The 21383-nt window shown below is 39.0% G+C and overlaps 1 protein-coding gene across 1 annotated transcript in view; it reads left to right on the top strand.

Annotated features, from left to right (window-relative positions):
* Positions 1-21383, top strand: part of Pard3b (par-3 family cell polarity regulator beta) — a 948779-nt gene that overhangs the window by 834060 nt on the left and 93336 nt on the right. Inside the window, 1 exon segment of the mRNA XM_051190339.1 lies at positions 11033-11168. Coding sequence (XP_051046296.1) covers positions 11033-11168 — 136 coding nt within the window.

The raw sequence follows: 21383 nt of genomic DNA on the forward strand, positions 1-21383 counted from the left end.
TCTGTGGGCTGCCACAGGGCTTCATTGCATGTCATGACCCTTCCTCACAATTGGCACATTGTACTATTATTATACACTTATGTCACCATCTCCCCCACTGGACTGTGGAAATCCCTAAGGGTTGGATCTTGATCTTTTTCTCTACAGAGACAGGGACATGACCCTGATGGAGAAAAACTAAACTTTGAAAAAATGTACAGGTCAGTAAACAGTCAATTACTGGAAAGATCCCAAAAAGGCAGCCAAGGACCTAAGTTTGATATCTAGTTACTAGTTTCCATTCCAAGATGGAAAGCAGATTGGTATTTCTCTATCAAGGAATTGAAAGAGCCTAAACCTCTTTTAACAAATGAAACAATCTATAGGCTGTGATGGTACTTACTATCCACAGTCCCAGAATCCCTGAGGTCAGTAAGTCAACAGAGCACCAGTATATCCAAGTGCACCTTCCATCCTGGAAAATGAGATTATGGGATATTATTGGACCCAGTGTCTTTGGGGACATAAGTAGATCTTATCTTTTTATGCAACTCTTTGGATTCAAGAATCTATTTTGATTGGGTGGTTGTTCTAACCATATTTGAAACTGCAGAAGATCTCAGCATTTGTGCATTCAGATGTAAAAGAAGTTAAATGTAGATCCTCTCAAAAAAAGTCATTAGTTAAGTTCTTATTCTGGTGGACCTGGTTGTTCTAACAGTAATTGTATCGTTATACTGCAAATGGAAAGACCTGTTTATCAGATTGTGAAATTCAACACCATATATCATCATTAAGATCTTTCCCATGGTCCTAAAGCTGTGGTCCAAGCATCACACCTGTGTGGCTAGATAGTTTGTTATATGCCCTCTTAACAGACATTAAGGAAATGACTGTTATATGAATATGCATGTACATAATACTGTGATTTCTGGCATCTAGGGTAGATTTAAATCATAATTTTTTAGGCTCTTTCAATTAGAAAATTATTTTTAGTATATTTCTCTTTGTCACTTATTATTTTCCTAAACTCTTCTATTGAAAGAGAAGGTGGGAGACAGGGCTTGATGTGTAAGAAGTCACAGTTTTAACTACCTGACATGTATGCAATATCCAGACTGTGCTCTGAATTTCGAAGCTACCATCCATGCACTGAATCATTAGAATTCCCTTACTTTCCCTTAAAATTGTATGGTCTGTTAGGGCTTACTTCCTTGTTATCCATCAGGGAAGACCTAGACATCCAGCTGTTGAGAATCACTGGGTTGATGGCACTCCATGGTCTCCCAGGGGGAGAGAGCCTCTCTGTTGTTTCTTCTAAGGAAGAGGGAATTTCACAGAGGCCTAGAAAAATCCCAAGGTTTCATGGCCTGCAGCCCACAAAGGCTTGTTTTCCCGGAATGACCCTGAAAGCTTAATCCACATCTAAATGTCAGATGTGTATTCTTAAAACACAAGCTGTGTTTGATTTAGGCCTCGAAAATAATAATTTTATCTTTCAGTTACCGTTACCATAGCTGTTGGTGAGAATATCCTTGAGAAGATGTGTGTACATATCATCATTAATTTGCTCAAGCACCACACACAGTAAAACCTTTCTTCCTCCTTGCATTGTCCTTTGCTCAGTTCAAGAAGATGGGTGTGAACTAAGATAGCAAAAACGTTGTAGGTTTCTCCCATTTGCCTTTTTATGTAGATTTTGTTCATTTTATTTTGGATCATAAAATACTTTTAAGGCTCCAAGTGAAACCATGTCTTAAGGATAGTTTTTAAAGTCATTATGTGGTTTAGAAATCTGTGTAAATTCGGAACTAGCCTGAAAAGACACAACAGGAGATCACTATATTGATTGCTCCTTTTGACTGCTCACTAAACCCACCCAATGTCATTTCCTTTAATTCTGCATTAAATGGGTCTCCCCTGCCTGAGTAGCAGTTGAAGCCATTGACTTGCATATATGGGAACATGTTGGATGTGTAATACCAGTCTGAACACTGGAATCCCATACATGACATTATAAAATATAAGTAATAAAAGGTTGCTAGAGACTAACACAAACTGAAGGAAACTAAGTTAGCTCATATCCAGGGAAATTTCAGTGGATGGAAGATTTGATAGAAACTTATAGCTGTTAAAATTGCCCAAGCTTCTGTTTTCATCTAAGCTCTGATAAATTAAATGTATCAATTAGATGAAGTTCTGATGCAAGGTCATGTAAGAATAGCAGTGTCGACATGGATTGTAACACAGGAAATGGTTCATTTATCATCGTAAACAGAAGACACAGCTCCACACTGATCCACATCTATTTTTCTTTATCAGTGTGTATGTGTTTGGCAAACACATAAAGAAAAAAAATGAAAGAATAATTTTGTCACCATTCTGTGTTAATTTTCCAATATATTTTAAGATATTTCTTTTTAAGAAGTAAACATTATCATATAAATCACTTAGTAATTTTCCATGATCCCTGTGTACTTCAAATTGTTTATGCCTTGAAACAATATAGATCTCTCTCTCACACACACACACACACTCACACACACACACACACACATATATATATATATATGCATATACATATGTCTTTGAAAGGTCTTGTATATATGTAAGTTGCTTGATTATAAATACTCTACTATGTATATTAAAGGAAATGTGGAAATGTGCCTTGATAGTATTCAACTATGAGTAATTCAATGGCCATTTTATGATTAACACAAAATGGCCTTGGAAATCTGTATACAGCCAGCAGGTTATTGTATATTAGCAGAATAATGTGATTACCAGCCACAGGCTTATAAAGGGGAGTGGAAGCTGTGGAAACAACCATGCATTATTGTTGAATTGTGAGCCACACTATCTGTGTGAAACTCTGAGGAGTTTCAGTATCTTCTGGAAGAAGAGACAAAGAAGCATAGTGTTCTGACCTCAGAGAACAGCCCTGCATTGTCTCAGGTGATAAAGAGCAAGGTAGAGTCTATGCCTTTTATCTGAAGATATGACATCGATCTGGTGACAAATCTCAGTCACAACACTAATGCAGGAGAAAGTTGCCTTTCATGAATCAATACAATTACATTCAAGGTAAATAGTAGCTGTAGTCACGGTGTGAGTGGGAATGCTTGCCATTATGCAATCAAACGTGTCAAGGGAAGGGGCCTTTCATTTCTTTATGCTTCACCACTGTGGCTTGATACACTGAGGTCAAGGTCCAGTCCAGGGTTCCAATTTCCAAGACAAATTTTCAAGCCATAGAAATCAGAGGGTCAGTTCATCTAGGTCGGATGGAAGTACCAAGATATGGACCTCAAGGGAAGCAGATGCTGAGAGCAGGAAGCCTGTGGAGAAAGATGAAAAGGCAAAGTCAGGAGCTCAGTTGCCAAGGCACAGTGTCCCATTATTGCATCTGGGTCAAATGCCACTAGCACAGTTGGGGGAAGGACCAGGATCCAGCTTGCCCTAATATATCGTCATGTGTTGAGTATATTTTTTTATTTCCTATGACCCTCACTTGAATAGCAATTCCTCTGGTGCAGGTTTTGAAGCCCCCTGCTACATCCTGGCATAAACAGACAGCAAGAATGCCTTAGAAATGTATATTGATGCATACTCTTCGAAGTTTTATATTAGTATAGAACCTAGACTACTTTCCCATTGTTCTGCAACCTGATTGTTTTGTGATATGCTTATCTTAAAGAGCCTAAACTCTGTCTCTTGACATCCTCTGAGTACACTACCTGAGATTTCTACTGAATGAAGCAGTCCTTGAAGAAAAAGGGGATTCCACACAGAAAAAAAATTGACTTTGTCTGTTACTAATATTATTTACCTTTTCACTGAATTCATCAGTCCTAATCAAGGAATTTAAATGCGGTCATAGTAAGCAAGAGGTTCTTAATTGCAGTAATTGTTTTCATCGCAAATTTAACTTAATTCTGGTAGAAGTAAAATTTTCATAGGATCAAGGTAAATCATTATTATTTTAGGGTAAATTATTGGCAAAACTCAGTGAAAATGGAAAGTATCATTTTCACCAAAGCTGTTAGGATAAGAGCCTAGGTTCTGGCAGCTTTAACAAGCTAGGTTCAGCCAACTATCCTCAATAGGCCAATTAATGAGACAAATACTTCTAAAAAGCCAGAAAAAAAAAGTATTCAATATAGCCAATTGGGTAAAGGAGCAAAGAGGTCCAGTCCTCCCCAAGTCTATCTTTTAAGCCCTGAGTGTGAGATCTGGGTTTAAACAGAAGTCAAGTAGGCCTAACTAAGAAGTTTGGTCAAGGTGTGGTCCCACTCATCATCATTGTTTTGGATACAGTCTCTCCTGCAAGGTGGTCTGACAAGTTGTCAGATAAATGTGAACTCTCTTTCCAAGACAAGGCACCCCTCTAACTGGCACTAGAACTCTTGCTTTTTATCATTTCAATTTCTTATGGCCTATTGTTTCAATAATTTTATAGCCAAAGGGAAGGACATAGGTGTCTCTTTAGAATATCTTTACTCCTGTGAGATAGTTAGATCTCTATAGATAATGAGAGCAAGAAGTCAGAAACAAGAATCCTAATATGCTGTCCATGGATAGTCAGTTGGGGTTCCAAAATGTCACTGGATGAAAAATCAAAATATCTAATGCTAATGCAAAAACAGGTACTCTTTGTATAACTGCAGTTTTCAGTAAATGTTCATATAAAATACTTTTCAGAACTTTGGGGGACAAAAATGTAGTTGAGAGAATTCTATAGACAACCCCTCTTAAAATCAAGTATTATTAAGTATCTTTAATATTATTGGCACATTATTTAAATGTATTTTCATCATGGAATATTACATCTATACAGTATTTGTGTAAATGCTGTCAAGTCAACAGGATGTACAAATCTAAATGTGTTTAATTTACTCATCATCTTCAATACATACATAAGAATAAGATCTTCTCTTCATGGCCCACAGAATCAACTGACCAGCACTCATGGGGACTCACAGAGGTCAGGGGTCTCACCTAGCTCTTCTGCATATATGTTATGGCTCAATATCTTGGTGTTCTTGTGGGCTTCCTAACAGTGAGGGCAAGGATTGTCTCTGATTCTTTTGCCTGCTTGTGGGACCTTTATCCTCCTACTAGGTTGCCTAATCCACCCTTGATGTGATAGTGTGTGCCTGATTATGCTGTGTTTGATTGAGGTGCCTGGGAGGCCTGCTCTTGTCTGAGAGGAGGCAGAAGGGAAGTCGATCTAGGGGAGTTGGGAAGGGAAAGGTGGAGGTATTGCGGGGGGGGGGGGAGTGGAGGGAGGAAAAAGTGCCATTGGGATGTAATATATAAGAGAAAAAATAAGCATAAGATCATCAATACATATATAAGAATCTCTCAAAAATTTTATTAGGCAGGAATTTTTTTTTTTATCAACAGAACACAATAATTATACCCATGATAATCTGCCTTGAGGTGAATGATGTTTTTGTTTTTGTTTTGATTTGGTTTTAGGTTATTGGTTTTTGTTTGTTTGTTTTTAAGAATCATTTGTGGAGTTTCTAGTACTGTTAGCAAAACAAAATTATACTTAGAACTTTCCCTGCTGCAGCACCAGCTGCCTCTCCACCCTGGTCTTCATCCACAATCTTTGCCTTTCATGTGGGTTCTAAGTCATGTGTTGATTTTCTTCTGCACCCCATTCAGTTTTACACCAGTTTCCCACATAAGCCTGTTAGTGATATAATATTAATTGCCCAGAAATGTTGGTCTGCAATTGCTCCAGCATCATTCCTTTAATGAATACAGACTTCATTGCTTGTATTCCTATTACTTTAGCTACTTCTATTTCTATTTTTATAGCAAAGATCTGTGCAAATAAAAGAATATCAAAAGGTATGCCTATAAATGTGCTGTACTAAATTCCCTCTGCGTTGAAATGCCTGTGAACTGTTGTTCCACAATGCCTGCTGCATTTTAATGTCTTTCTCCCAAGGCAATGTGATACAGAAGAAACAGCTAGAGTTTTACAGGCACACAAATCCTGGCCCACCACTAACCACTTGTGTTTCTTTACTTCTCTGAGCCTTGGTGTATGAGTCTGGGAAATGCCAACAACATCGTCCTCACAGATTTGAATGGAATCAGATGATGTGAGCATAGATACTGTCTGGGACACCACAGACGCTCCATAAAACTAGTTTAAGTTCTCCAGACCATAGCAGCCAAAAGACTGTACCATGCTCAGACTGATGTTTAGTTCCAAGAAGCACTCTTTTTGGAGGAATTATGAGCAAAGCAGAGTAAGGTTGGATTCAAAAAAAAAAAAAAAAAAAAAAGTATATAGTGCCTTGCTGTGAAGGTTTTCACATATGGTGGTTATTTATAACTATAGATAACTGCAAAAAAAAAAAAAAATGAAACCCATTGTAAAATTAAGCTCTGTCCAAATCAGCAGTCCTCTAAGAAGGGCTTGCTTAAAGATACTACCTTTAGACAGAGACTATGTAATTGACTAAGAAATTCCCAAATAACATAAATGTCTTGATATATGGATTGAGTGAATTCAACATTCTAAAACCATTACTGGTCACCTCTTATAGATATACAGCTATTTTTTGTAAGAATGGCCAGGATTATCTGGGTGTGGTCATGCACTGCTGTAATCCTTGCCTTGGTTCATAAACAAACAAACAAACAAAGGATCCAAACTCTACTTTCCCTGGTAAACAACAAGTAAACAAGTACAGAAAGTCTATCCTCCCAATTAGTGATGTGGATGTAGTTAGTGTTTAATCCTTTAAGAGGTTTGAGGTACATCAGAACTTGGTGTTGCTTCTGAATATGTCAAGTAGGAGATTTCCCAGAATTCCTGCTACTACTTTACATAAAAGCAAGAAGACAGACCAGATGGCATTTAAGTGCCTTCAGGAGTCAAATACTGTGCACTAGCCTTAAATCCATGATGTTTTGGTGTTTTCTAGAGGCCCAAGTCTCTATGATATAAACAAGATGGAAAAATTCAAACATAAGTAGCTCCAGATAACAGGAATGTTAGGAGTCAGACCAACGTTCTTAGTCATCTATTAGCTGATAGACTCGCTTCTTCATTTACATGAGCAGAATAATAAACCTTATCTTTTAATGTAATTTTCAGACTTTGAGATATTTTCCAAAGCTATTACATTAGAATTATAAATAAAACCCATTCAAGTGTCCACCCCTATAGCTTGATAGTAGTTTTTTGAAGTTCTGGCTTAAAAGGGATTCCGAGACTAGGGTCCTTAAAAAAGAATAGTATAATTGATTAGTGAAGTGGACTCTGGGAAGATCATAGAAATAAACATTTGCATCAGTATATTTGTGGTTTAAGTTGTTGCTATAATGGTTGATAACATTGCTACAAAGTGTGTATAAATCTAGCATCAAATTGCTAAATTTGTTCAACTTCAACACAAAATAAAATCAATTGATTGCTATGCACATGACACTATGATATTTAACATTTTATTAGTTTAGTTATCTACTGAGAAGCTCTGAAAACTAAAAACAAAATGTTGACTCCTAACGTTAACATATAAAACACTTAGAAAACTACACGGTTGTTAACTAAGGGCAGAGAGAGGTTTAGCAATGGAAAAAATAAGACCAAGATTGAAAGATAGTCCCAGATTGTGAGTAAAATACCTGTATTCTATTCCAAATACTATCTTAGAATATTCACACTTGGTAGAAGACATGGCATGTTTTGCATGGAATCACTCCATGACTTTCCTCTTGTGTTTTTTCTAGGGCCAGATTACTTTTCCAGGTAGTCATGCTCTGTCCCCATAGGGGGAATTTTTTGAATCCTGAACAGCTGTTTTTATATTCTTGCCCTACTGTCTTATTTGAGAGCAGCAAGCTGATCAAACCCATATTTTTAAATTTATGTGTTTATAGGCATATGGAAGAATGGTTTATAGTCTGAATATGATTTTTTTCTCTCCACCACAAATGGAAGAATATTGTGATGCTTGGTCCTTTTATAAAAACAGTATCGTACCAATTCCTTTCTTTCCTTTTTCTGTTTCCCTTTATTACTGATGACTTCACTCTACTTGAATTCAATGCTTCAGTTTCTTTGGGGTAAACTAATAGATTATGTATGCAGTGTTTGCACCAAGTTGATTGAACTCATCTGGTGAGTTTGAATGCTGCTCTCGCGTCTCTGTAACCAGCAGAAACCTATGCATGAGATCCAGCCGCTGCAGTCCTCTTGTATTACTACGGAGATAGGGAGACCAGACAGCTTCCAGGGTATAGCCTGCTGCTCTCAGTACATGTGCTCCAGGAAAGCTTAGCAATCCCTTGTTATCTGTAGGGTGATCTTTTTTAATAAAAATAAAGGAAGGAGAATTAGACCCATTTTCAGAATTTTTAAATACATAAGGAAGGAAAGTAAAGGTCTGTCCCCGACCCCCGCCGAGCACTCAACTTACTCCTTTTTTTAAAATTTATTCTTATTATTTTCAATTGTGTGTGTGTGCATATATGTCTGTATGGGGGGGTGCATGTGAGTGCAGGTGCCCACATAGGCCCAAGGTGGCAGATTCCATGGAGTTGGAATTATAGGCTGCTGTATAAGTTCTGGGGACCAAACTCCTCATTACTACTGGGCCATCTCTCCAACCTCAGGGTTTGCCTTTTCTTAATCAAAAGCACCAGTTATTGGCCAGTTGCCATCTCTAGTGTGCCCATGAAGCCCAGTGGCCAGTCATTCTTACTGGAGAGAAGCCACAAAGCAAATAATGTGGCCATGTTATCTATTACCTTGTATCAAGTAGAAGACCTTGTCTTGCAAACATATTTACCTAGCTTAAATTTTCAAATACTTCCATTTGCTTTGAGATATCTCATTTTTTTTTTAAATCGGATATCTGATTTAAATGTAAAACTCAACAGAAATACCTGAGGACCTTCATGAATGCAAGTTTCTTCATAGCAGGCCCCTACATACCTGTCCAATAGTCACTTGTCCCCCTTTTCACAATCCCTCCCATATAACTCATAAACTACAGAGTGATCTTAGTTTGCTTGTTTTGTGTTTCTCGAGACAGGTTTCTCTGTATTGCTTGTATTGTATATTGTACAGGTTGCTCTGTATCAGGCTGGCCTCGAATTCACAGAGATCTGCCTGCCTCTGCCTCCCGAGCATCCAAGGTTCAGGTTATCAGCACTTACTCTTACTAACTAACATGAGAAAGGGAGCATGTATCATCTGATGTGTGTAGGAGGCAGAGTAAAGGCAGCTGGGACCTCCAATGGCCCAAATGTACTTGCTGGAAAAGGAATCACCAAAGCAAGATTTTCTCTTTTGCTCTCTCTCTCTCTCTCTCTCTCTCTCTCTCTCTCTCTCTCTCTCTCTCTCTCTCTCTCTCTGTGTGTGTGTGTGTGTGTGTGTGTGTGTGCGTGTGTGTGTGTGTGTGTGCCTAGATTGCCTCCTCTTACCTGCCCAATTCCTGAGTATCTACATATTCTGTAAGTTTCAACAAAAGTGCGAACCTCCTCTATGGAGCCTTCCACTGTCACCTTCCATAGCCCGCTCTAACCCTGTCAAAACTTAAGCACTCATAACCCCTGTGCAGATCCTTCTAGTGGCAGCAATCTGAATTCCTCCAAGAATGTGATTCTTGTAGTCATGTAAATGTTTCTTTCTCACTTGCCTGTTCCCAAATACCTGGTATCCACTTCCCAAATAATTGATTCATGGCTTAATATAAATTATAAATGTTCAGCCAATAGCTCAGGTTTATTATTAGCTAGCTCTTACACTCAAATTAACCCATATTTCTATTTATGCTTTGCCACACGGCAATACCTTTAATAGCATGGTATGTTTATCTCCTGTTCCCTCTGTATCTGGCTGGGGGCTCTCAAGTCCACCCTTCTCCTTCCAATCATCCTTAGTTTGGTCACCCTACCCATATTTCCTGTCTGGCTACTGGATAATCAGCATGTTATACTAATTTGAGAGGTAAATCTTTATAGTATATAAGGGGATTATTCCACTGCAGATTCATTCAGGAAAAGAATATGAAATGTTCATCTTTACATCTCCAGATCTTAATGTGAGGTCTGGCACAATGGGACATTCAATCATTAAATGAATCAATGAGTTTCAATGGCAGGTCAGACCTGTATATCTTTTTTCTCTTGCCTCCCCAGGATGGATTATAAAACATAAGCATTATCCTAGTTCTGATAAAAACAATAATAACCAGTAAACCCAAACTAAAAAGGGGCCACTAGCTGCCCAAGGTGGCACTTGGCAAGCTCTAAGTCTTAGGCAGAATCAGTGGCTCACACAGATATACATGGCCCTTGGACAAGGAGCATACTAGAACACTGAGCTGCTGTAGACCTTCCCCTACCCATGTGTTTCCCTTATTGCCATAAACTTCACCATCTTTTTTTATCTATGGTCTTTCTTTACTCATACATTGACCTATGTCCTGCAATCACACTGTACACACACACATATACACACTCTCTCTCTCTCTCTTTCTCTCTCTCTCTCTGTCACTCTCTCTTATTCTAAGTTCTTGAGTTTCACTGAAAAGAATGCTGATCCGTGCCAGCCAATCATTTGTCACATCCAACCTTTGGGTCAAGCAAATGGGATTTGATCTGAAATTAGCAATGACATCTGAAAGAAAGAGATACCCATATTAAAATTTAACCAAACACTGTATATATGATTTTAAAAAGAATGTAGTAAGTTATTTAATTGCTCTAGAAGGTCAGGACATTAACTTACCTTCTCATTCCCAAAGCATTTATTAGTCCAAAATCAGATGACTTGACCCTTGGAGTTAAATGTGTGTGCGTGTGTGTGTGTGTGTGTGTGTGTGTGTGTGTGTGTGTGTGTGTATGTGTGTGTTATTCCTTCTTTGCTCATTTTTATTACTGATTTCACCATTTTCCTCATTTGCATTACATTGTCAAGTCTTTCAAATTTGGATGTCAGGCCCTTTAACAGGGAGAGGAAAGGGGGTTCCCCAAGGCTGACATACACCATGTGACCATGTCTATTTGTGTGCTACAGTGGCCGTCCCATGGCTGGAAACACTGACCGCATCCAGAAACTTCGGAAGGAGTATTATCAGGCTCGAAGAGAAGGGTTCCCTTTGTATGAAGATGAAGAGGGACGAGCACGGCCATCTGACCATGACCTCCGCTGGGTAAGCTCATGCCTGATTCCAATCATAAATTCCTCTCTACCAAAATAACTCAGAGCAGAATTACACAGTCAGGTCAAGAAAGCTCTGGGCATATCAGGTTACATTCAGGTTTCTTGAGTTTTATAGATATGAACATTACCCAGACCACAGTCATCTTCTCCCACAGAAGTTATTTATATAAATCAAACCACAGAACTGTACTTGTTCATTTTATCTGCTCTCATGCTTTACTTCCTGTTGGGTACCTCACTGGTCTGGGGCAAGCAGGTCAGTTACTTTAAAGAGGACAAGGAAGGTTTGTGAGCCTTAATCCTTCCATTCCTTCTCTTAGACCTTAAATATGAGCTATTAGGAATACATTTCAAAGTATTGCTGCCAAAGATATTGCCTATTTGTATATGAGATTTGAGCAATTTATGTTCCAAAACTTTGCCAGAATAATAGGATGGTGTGTTGCGAGATAAGGCACTTTTTGCAGGAGGATTCACTATGCTAATTCTTTCAACATTCAAGGAACAAAAGAGAATGCTGGCACTAAATGAAGACTTTTATTTCTCTGTGTAGCACTTCCCCCTGTTCTGTATATCTGGGGACAGAGCTTAGAGTTGGTTGGTAAGAACTTGTCAGTGACAGTACCTAACTTGCAGCTGGCACTCAATACATAGCACTATAAATATTAACTATTGATACTATTATTGGAGCAGAGCTAAGTGTGGCCAATTGTAATGTCTTGGCTATTACCCATCCTATGTGTCCTCGTGGATGACTGCGGCTTTCTGGTCTACCATCTCCTTGGAAAGACAAGCATGTTAAAGGGAGTTTCCTGCTCTGGGTTTCATACATATTCTCATAAGATAAAGATACAGAGAATGTAGCTAGTTCCCTTCATTTCTCACATCTGCATCCTATGAGGTTGTGAATGACATGTGGGTCAAACCTTAGTTTCAGCACCTCCCACTGTTGTGCAGAACAATGGCAACTCCTCAGGCCAGGAGACTCCTTTTCATAAAATGGAGTTTATAAACACTAATGGAGCCAGGGAAGGTGGCACAAGCCAGTCATCACAGCCCTGAGTAGTCTAAAGTAGGAGGGTCAGGAGTTCAAGGCTAGCCTCATTTACATGGTAAGATTGAGGTACATGGGATCCAACAAGAAAACAAAACAAAACCAAAGAAATGTATAAATACATATTAAAAGAAGTATATTGTGCATATTGGTGATCCAAACCCAGAGATGCCAGCCTCTTTGAAAAAAAGCATGTCAGACCATATATCTGAGTTAGTAATTATTTATGTTTTATACAGATGTTAGAATTAAACAAAATGACATTTACAGTGGTGGGACAATGTGTCTCTTAGATTCTCCATAGTAGAAAAGAAAGATTTCTATGGAATAACAGATGCAGTAATAATTCACTCTGTCTCAAACTTGATCCCCGATTGATTTACTGCCTTAAACAAGAGATGAGAGGCAATTGTTAGGCGAAGCTCAGTCTCCCTTAGCAAACAAAAACTAGTGATAAAGTGATTGCCACTATCCCAGGAACAGAACATCATGTCCAATGCCCTCAAAAGCATTTATGAATTCCTATGAGCAGAATAAGAAAGTGATTTCAGAATGACTAGCCCTTGTTACTTTGGCTTTATTTAAAGATTTCTTTACTTTGAGCTAAGAGGATGAAGATGCTGAGCTTGGAAGAGACTGAACAGGCCTGTGAAGCTCACCAAACCTGAGCTGGAGCTGGTCCCTTGGGAGCTCCCATTTGTAATGATTCCCTTTATACCAAGCAAACTTTTAACCAAACAGCTTAGTGACTGAAGGAGTATCTATTTTAATTTGTGTTTCCCATGCTCCGTGTATTGAGTGTTGCCAAATGTGACTGATTTTATGTTTCCCAGACAATCTGAGTCAAAGGCATCCCAAAGGGATGCTGAGAACTGTACTGTCATAAAAGACAAGTGTTCTCTGTGATCGCCTGAGATACTCCAAACTAGGGATTAGAATCTCAGCACCCTTTCCACTCCTTTCCCAATGCCAAAGAAAAACACTGATACCTTTTGTCTAGGGGAGGTCTGAGAAATTATACCTCTGTCTTGCTACATTTAGAAAGATCTAGGAGAGCAAGTTTAGAAAGTTAACATTTCATTTCTGCCTCTCAGCCTGACCCAACAAAGCGTCTTTCATAAGACTGCAGTGTCTAGAGTAGGCTGGTCCTCAGCACCATGTTAAGGTCAAATCAAGGGATGGGAAAGAAGACCCACACCTACCAACTTATACTTGTCCAGGTATCCAACAAAAAAATCTGAGATTCCAAATCAATAATAGAAACCAAGCTTGGTTCCTTCCACATCCATAAATCTCTAAGCAGGCCATGTTTGTTTACAAAGTCCTCATCATCATCATCAAAAAATCTTTCACATACTTTGAGATGCCCCAGTCCCAGTATAGTACCACACTCAGGTGAAAAGGCCTAAAGAATTTTCCCTATAAGCAATCTATTCCAGAAGACTTCTGAGCTGCCAAGAGAGAAAATAGGAGGATAAATTATCCTGCAGCTATCATCCTCCCTGGCTATCCTTGGCACAACTCTGCAGAAAACAAACCTGCAGATACTCAAGTCCCTTATCTAAAATGCTAAGGATTTGTATAGAACCTATAGGCTTTCTCCAATATACTTTGGAGCATCTCCAGACTATGAATAATACCTAATGCAATGTCAATGTTATATAGATAATTTTTAATTTCTATAATTTAGAAAATAATGATAGGAAATTGTATAAATATGTTCAATAATATGCATTGTGTGTACACATATCTGTGTGCTAATGTTTGTGGGTAAACAAATGTACACATGTGTATAATCAGACTTTTTGAACTGAGAGCTCCCAAATAATGAAATGGAAACTTCTTATTAATTACAAACACTTGGCCTTAGCTTGTTCCTAACTAGTTCTTATAACTTAAATTAACCCATTTATATTAATCTACATTCTGCTATGTGGCTGTTACCTCTCCTCCAAAATGTATATTCAACTTCCTCCACATCTCACTGGCAAAACTTTGTCTCTCATATTCTTCCTGGAGTTCCTATCTCTGCCTGGAAGTCCAGCCTATCTTCTCATGCCTAGCTATTCACCACTTAACACTTTATCAAACCAATCAGAAGGTGCCTTTCACACAGTGTGATCAAATATCCTGTGTCATATGTGTGTGCATATATATGGAGTCCAGACATGAATCTCAGGTGCCATTCTTCAGGTTCTGTCCATCTTTTTATTTTGTTTTGTTTTGGGGGTAGGGTCTCTCACTGGCCTTGGATCACTTGGCTAAGACAGCTGACCAACGAACCCTGAAGATTTCAATAGTCTCCACTTCCACAACACTGCCATTATAAACATGTTCCATCATGACTGGCTTTTTGCTTTTAAATTAAGGTTCTAGAAATAGAACCTGGGTTCTCATGCTAGCAAGCCAAGTACTTTACTAAGAGAGTGATCACCACAGCTATCCAGATACATAGAAACAAACATTTTTTTTCAGTGTTTGGTTGACTCCACAGCTGCTGATGTCCAGCTGTACTCTCAAATTAGATTAAAGATAGCCCAGAGACAAAGAAAGTATATGCACAAAAGGCTTTAAACCTAAAATGATGGAAATGTTTGCTGAAGAGATTATTAAATGAATATTTTAAAGTATTTTTCTCAATGGGACTGACATTTTTTTTCTTTGATACAACACACACTCAGTGGCTTGAACCTAAGGTATCTCTCACAATTTCTTTTCTTTGCATTTCCTTTCCATTTTCTCCATTTCCTGTTCGATTTTAATAAATATTTATGTCTTCAATTTCAATTTCAATAAATATCCATTTACTCAGCCTCAGTGGAGTCTAGTCATTGGTAGTAAGAATATGGCATTATGTCCACTTTAGAGAGACTAACAATATGGCTAAAGAATATATGTATTTTAGCCAAAACTGCATAGGACAATAGCATATGTGGCAAATGCTACAACCAACTCTTATATAGACTCAGAGAGGTTAACTGAAGTCAGTCACAGACAAGATGCTATGGAAGCTATTTAGGCTATTTGGAACTTGCTTACGCCAACACATTTATTATTATTATTATTATTATTATTATTATTATTATCATCATCATCATCTCATGGCAATAATAATAACCTGCCTGGTTTATTCACTCCATCTATTTTAAAACATGTAAACACACCAAGATTGTAAGGTTTGTAAATATGGGCCTGAGAGCTGAAAAACCCTTTTCATCAGCCTTCTTTGTAGCTGTTTTCCAATCCAGGCTCTGAAAAGCTATAAAGAATTGGTCTAGAGAATTTCAATGGCTCCAAATGAAATGGCCTGGTGGGTTTTTATAGGCCCAATTAAGTAAGCAAGGCATGCTAGCTGTGAAGTGTTAACATTTGCCAAAAGAAAACATGATACCTGCTATCTGCTGATATTTTTATTTTCTGTAAAACTTGTTAAAACTGTCACCATCCTCTGGCAACAGGCTGCCTTTTTTATTAGCAGATAAAGATTATCTGCTTATTTAATAGCAGCATGAATATCCTGTAAGTAATTTCGGAAATGGGATGGCTCTCAAGTTGTCTGCAGCTCTCCATACCTTCATTATTGCCTTCTTCATGAGCTTCATAGTGTGCGTTATTATTCCTCTCTCCTCCTTTTGAAATTCTTGGCTAAATTAGAAGAATGTTTACCTATGAGTTTGTAAACTCTTGAACAGGAAGAGAGAATAAGTGTGTGCATATACAGGAAAAATGGTAGTTGACATACCTAACATGACATGCAAGTTTCCACTGACCTAAAAAACTTGGTACCACAACTTTCTATTATGGAAGTTGGCTCAGGTACGCAATGGTTGCAAACAAAAGAGGTGGCAGGGGTCATAAGAAAAAACACTTGGAAGGGTGTTCTCATCCTGTTGGGGTGGTGGTCTAGTGGCCACGTTGAATGAGTATGCTTAGCAGCTGCCCTACAAAGTGAAGGATGAACATCTGTACTCGGAAGGAATGGAGAACATGATGCTAGTCATCTTAAGACCTAGATTGAAGGTGGAAGTTCCATAGACAAGTATGCGAACTAGTTTTATGTCACCTTGACACAAGCTAGAGTCATTTGGCCAGAGGGAACCTCAACTGAGAAAATATTCTCCTACCAGAATGGCCTGTGGGCAAGCTTGTGGTGCATTTTCTTCATTAATAATTAATGTGAGGGCCTAGTTCACCATGAGGGTCTAGGTTTGGGCTGGTAGTCCTGGGTGCAATAAGAAAGAAGCCTGAATAAGCTGTGGAGACCAAACCAGTAAGCATCACTCCTTCATAGCCTCTGTATCAATCAGTTCCTACCTCCAGGCTTCTACCCTGTTTGAGTTTCTGCCTGCCCCAACTTTCCTCAGTAATAGGCTGTTACCTGGATGTATAAGATGAATAAACCTTCTCCTCCCAAAGTAGTTAGAGTGTTTCATCACAGCAATAGAGAAGTAACTACAACAACCAACCTAACCAAAAACGATTTGAAGATTGTTTTATAAATATAAGTAGATAAGAGTGTGAGTTCCTACTGTCAATGATCTGATACCAGAAATGAGACTTACAATGTATTTTCCTTGTCAGTTCCTTAAAAGCATCTCATAATAACAAATTATACTGCCCAGTATAATAACTCTTGCCTGTAATTCTGTCTGACAGATGGAGGCAAGAGGATCAGAGTTTAAAGGTCATCCCTAAATACTCAAAAAGTTTCAGACCAGTGTGGTTACATGAAAGTCTCTCAATAAATAAATAAATCTAAATAACCTTGCTGAGTGAGTATCCATTGATAAATTTCACCTGACATCCAAAGAGGCCAATTTTATTAAAAACAAAAGCCAAGTAAATAAAAAAGAAATCAAAGATAGTGATACATAATTCTGATTAGTCAATTGATTCTTTTTTTATTCTTTTATTTTATTTTATATAACCAAGTCCATTTAAATGAAAACAAGTCAATTGATTCTTATATTGCAAAGAATGGAAACCTATGCTTAATTGCTTAAGCAAACTGCTGGCTTGTATAGAAGCAGCCCATGGGAATGGGAGCTCATTAGCATTGCTGTCCACAGGAAGGGTGGCATCTGGCTCCTTCAGACTGGCCACTTGGAGCTTCTCTCTCCTTCACCTACCCAGTTTGCTCAGTACGCACTGTTCCCAGGGACAGGTAGTGACAACACGACCATAAGAGCTTCCAACTCATCAACTTTGGAAAGTCTCACACCCAGCAGACCCCAGAATGTCATAAAAATGATGCTCAGTGAGGTACTCATGGATTGTGGCTCAGCCTGGGCCAGTTCTCAAAGCCAGAATAATCAGAACTAACCAAGAACAAGGTTATGAGGCAGAACCAAGAGTGGCACCCTGCCCACTCGAGCCCATAAGTAAAGTTTAGGTGAAAGAGACCCCAAGAGAAATTGATGTACCGTTAATAGGAGGGAGTGGATGTTGGTTAAAATCAGGGGTTATCGGAAACAACTTTGAATTAAAATTATATAAACTTTATCATCTTACATTTTTAAAGATCTCATGTGTTTATATATTTTTTCCTATTTATTATTAGGAAGAATGGGTGCCATTAACTACCCCAAATTTGTTGTCATTCCTCGCTACATAAAAAGATAAAGAAACATTCTTTTGTCTTCTGATCTAGTACTTTTGAACTTAAGGACACAAATGATTTTTTCCCTGGGTTATTCATCTGAAATTACCAGATTTCTGGCTTTATAATTACCTGCAGAAAGTGACATTTTGGTTAACCTTAAATCTAAGAGTCATAGAAGTAATAGGATTCTTTGAAATTACTAAGGATACTTGCTTTCTATAGACAGAGTTGCTCATACATTTTTATGACTGCACGGGCGACTTTCATGTCACCTTGACATGAGCTAGAGTCGTTTTTGGAAGGAAGAACTTTAACTGAGAAAATGGCCTACCAGATTGGTTTGTGGGAAAGCCTGTGGGGGAAATCTCTTGCTTAATGATTGATGTTTGGGGGCCAAGCTCACTATATGTATAGTTCCCCTCCCCCTGGCCTGTTGATCCTAGGTGCTATAACCATTAAAAGCAAACAAAAAAAATATGTATGTATGTATGTATGTATGTATGTATGTATGTATGTATGTATGTATATGGGCTCCTTCATGGCCTCTGCTTCAGTTCCTGCCTCCAGGTTCCTGCCTTGAGTTCCCACCCTTACTTCCCTTCGTGGCAGACTGTTACATGGAAGTATAAGATGAAATAAATCCGTCTCTCTTTCTCCCAATTGCTTTTGGTCATGGTGTTTCATTACAGCAATAGAAACCCTAACAAACACAATAACATTCATTTTTGAGAAGCATATATTATTTTACTAAAATCTGGAAGCCATTGTGTAAAGTAAGAAATTAGAGCCATTAACGGAACGTTGCAGGGAGAGCTGTAGTTTGGCTGCTGCTTCAGCTTCCTGTCACCATAACAAAGTACCTGAGATAACTAAGTTTCAAAAACATACGGGTCACCTGGACTCACAGTACTGAATTACAGTTACAGTCACAATCAATTTGGCCCATCGTTTTAAGACTGTGATGAGGCACTACATCATGGTAGAAGATACGTGGGACAGCAAAACTGCTTATCACCTGGCCAGGAAACCAAAGAGAAAATTCAGGGCCTGGGATTCCTACAATAACCAAAGAACCTCCCATCAGGCCCCACTTCTCCAAGGTCCTACACCTCCCCCATAGCATCACCCTGGAGACTAAGGCTCCAACACACGAGACAATCAAGGTTTAAGTTCCTTCCATAGTACTCAGCCCTTGCTTGGTGCATTAGATCTCTGGAACTCCATGCACAGTTCCTTCCCAATCAGGGAGTTAAAATGTAAATAATGGTGTCAAATCAGAGAGAGAGAGAGAGAGAGAGAGAGAGAGAGAGAGAGAGAGAGAGAGAGGAACTGTGTCTATGAGTTAGGTGAACTGAAGTTTGATTGAACTAGATGTTGGTAAAGCATGAAATGCCGGTTTAATGACTGGAATTTGCTCACCTGGATTTCAGGAAGAGATGAAATGGGGAAGAAAAGAGATAAAAGCAATTGAGGATGTTTTGTGTTTGGTGGTGTTGGCTTTAGCCCTTTATGTTTCAATGTTGCTTTCACAGGAACACACTGCCATACAAGCTATGGTAGGGGACGGAGGGCTGGGATATGCAGCATGTGAGTGAATCTCCAGCTATTAAACCATAGCATCAATCATCTTGAAAGGAGGCAACATGTTTACAGGCAATTCCCAACACAGAAATAAACAGTGTTGCCGAGACCCTTTTAGAAGTTGGCAATTTAGAACTAGAAATGGATCTTCCATGGGGGGCATGGGGGGGGGAGATGGGCTGTGAGGGTCTCAATCCAGTATCCAAAATCCCACTAAAACCCAGTAACATTGTGCTGATTGTATTGTCATTGGCTGGAGCAGTGGCAGGGAGCCCCAGAGCCAGAGGGAGAGAAGAACATTTCTCTCTTACTTTCCTGGACATAGACATGTTTGCCATATTCTCCGGGCTCTACCTGTAGATGTCTCCCATGAATTCCCTACACACACACACCTTTAATTGACCCTGACTTCCCCATAATGACTCTGCAGAGATGCCTACTCTTCCTCCCAAAGCCTGATGTTCAACTTTACCTCTGCCCCGCACCCCCCCCAGAAGTTACCACGATCTCAGTGTTTGCTCTCAGAAGTCCATTCTTACCCATTTGGTATAGGAGGTGGGTTCAGGAGACTGGTGCAAATTACTCAAAAAACTGGATGACTGGATCTGTTCCCTGTCACCATGTCACCCCACCATTAGCCTGTGATTTTTCAAGTACTTCTCTTTTTGTGTAGGGCCCAAGTTCTGTCAAGAGGCCCTGTCGGACTAGCTTCCTGCAGTGCTCTGATTCTGAAAATGAAACTGATTTCTTCAGTAAACTGGTCCTCCCATCTTCCATAGGAAGCCTTTTGTTTCTAAATCTGCCGTCTGGGGCCTATGACACCAGTTATTGTAACACAGGCCATGACTCATCAGCCCTGCCTGACCATTGGCTTGGAAGGCAGATACCCTAAACCAATTCCATCCACTCATTATGCCTTTTTAATGCAGAAATGGTGAAGATATTTGGATCACTATTTATTTGAAACATAGCAAGCAAGTCAAGCAATTTATTGTATTATGTTAGATCAGGATCATAAGTGACTGCCCAAGCCTGCATCAAGGTTGCACCAATTACTAACTGGGACATTGTGGGTCATTTCTACTTTTCTGTCTCCTTTAGTAATATGTTCATGGCACTGTTCCATATAAGTATGGTAACAAGTATAAGATTTCCGGGATGGCATTCAGAATGGTGTTTGGCATGTAGGATGTGTTTCAATAAGTGTTTTCTATAGTTTACACGCCAAGGTGCTGAGAAACCATTCACTCCACTGCTAGACAACTTATCTTTTCTCCTTAATCTCTGCTCACTCTAGAATTCTGTGTCGTTGTACAATGCACCCTGGATCATGGGAGGCCCTCCAATCCCCAACACACTGTGCTGAGAGACCCATGGTGACTTCAGGAGGTGATTGTCAGCTTGGCTATCAGGCACTTTTTGGCAAATTCCGTTGCTCTAAGGGTCAATATCTATTTCCATCTCTTCCACGCATACACTTTTCTTTCTAAGGCCCACTCCTTCACCTTTCACCCTGGAGCATACCTAATCTTTTTAATGAGTTTAGGAGAAAATCCAAGACTAGCAGAAAGTTGACTTCTAACAGCTTCTGCTTTCAGTTTTGCAAAAAAAAAAAAAAAAAAAAAAAACCAAAAACAAACAAAAAAAAAAAAAAAACCCAGAGCAAATAAATACCAACTGCAGGCTGAACTAAGAGTGAGGGTGAAATGTAAAGAAAGTGCACGCAAATGACTTGCTTAGTAAATTGTGAAGTACCAGATTATTGATAACAATGACGTCATTTATTCGGTGCCTCCTCAACCCAGCTTTATAGAAAATGAAGATGCTGTGACATAGACATCCTTCTCTCCCTACCATACAAACGAGAAAGCCAGACTTCTAAGACTGCACCATCATCACACCATGACTAACAAAGCTGACTTTCCAGTGTGGGCTACCTCCCAGAGCAATGAGTAAAGGAGAGCCCC

This window comes from Phodopus roborovskii, unplaced genomic scaffold (genome assembly GCF_943737965.1).
Source record: "Phodopus roborovskii unplaced genomic scaffold, PHOROB, whole genome shotgun sequence".
Lineage (NCBI taxonomy): Eukaryota > Metazoa > Chordata > Mammalia > Rodentia > Cricetidae > Phodopus > Phodopus roborovskii.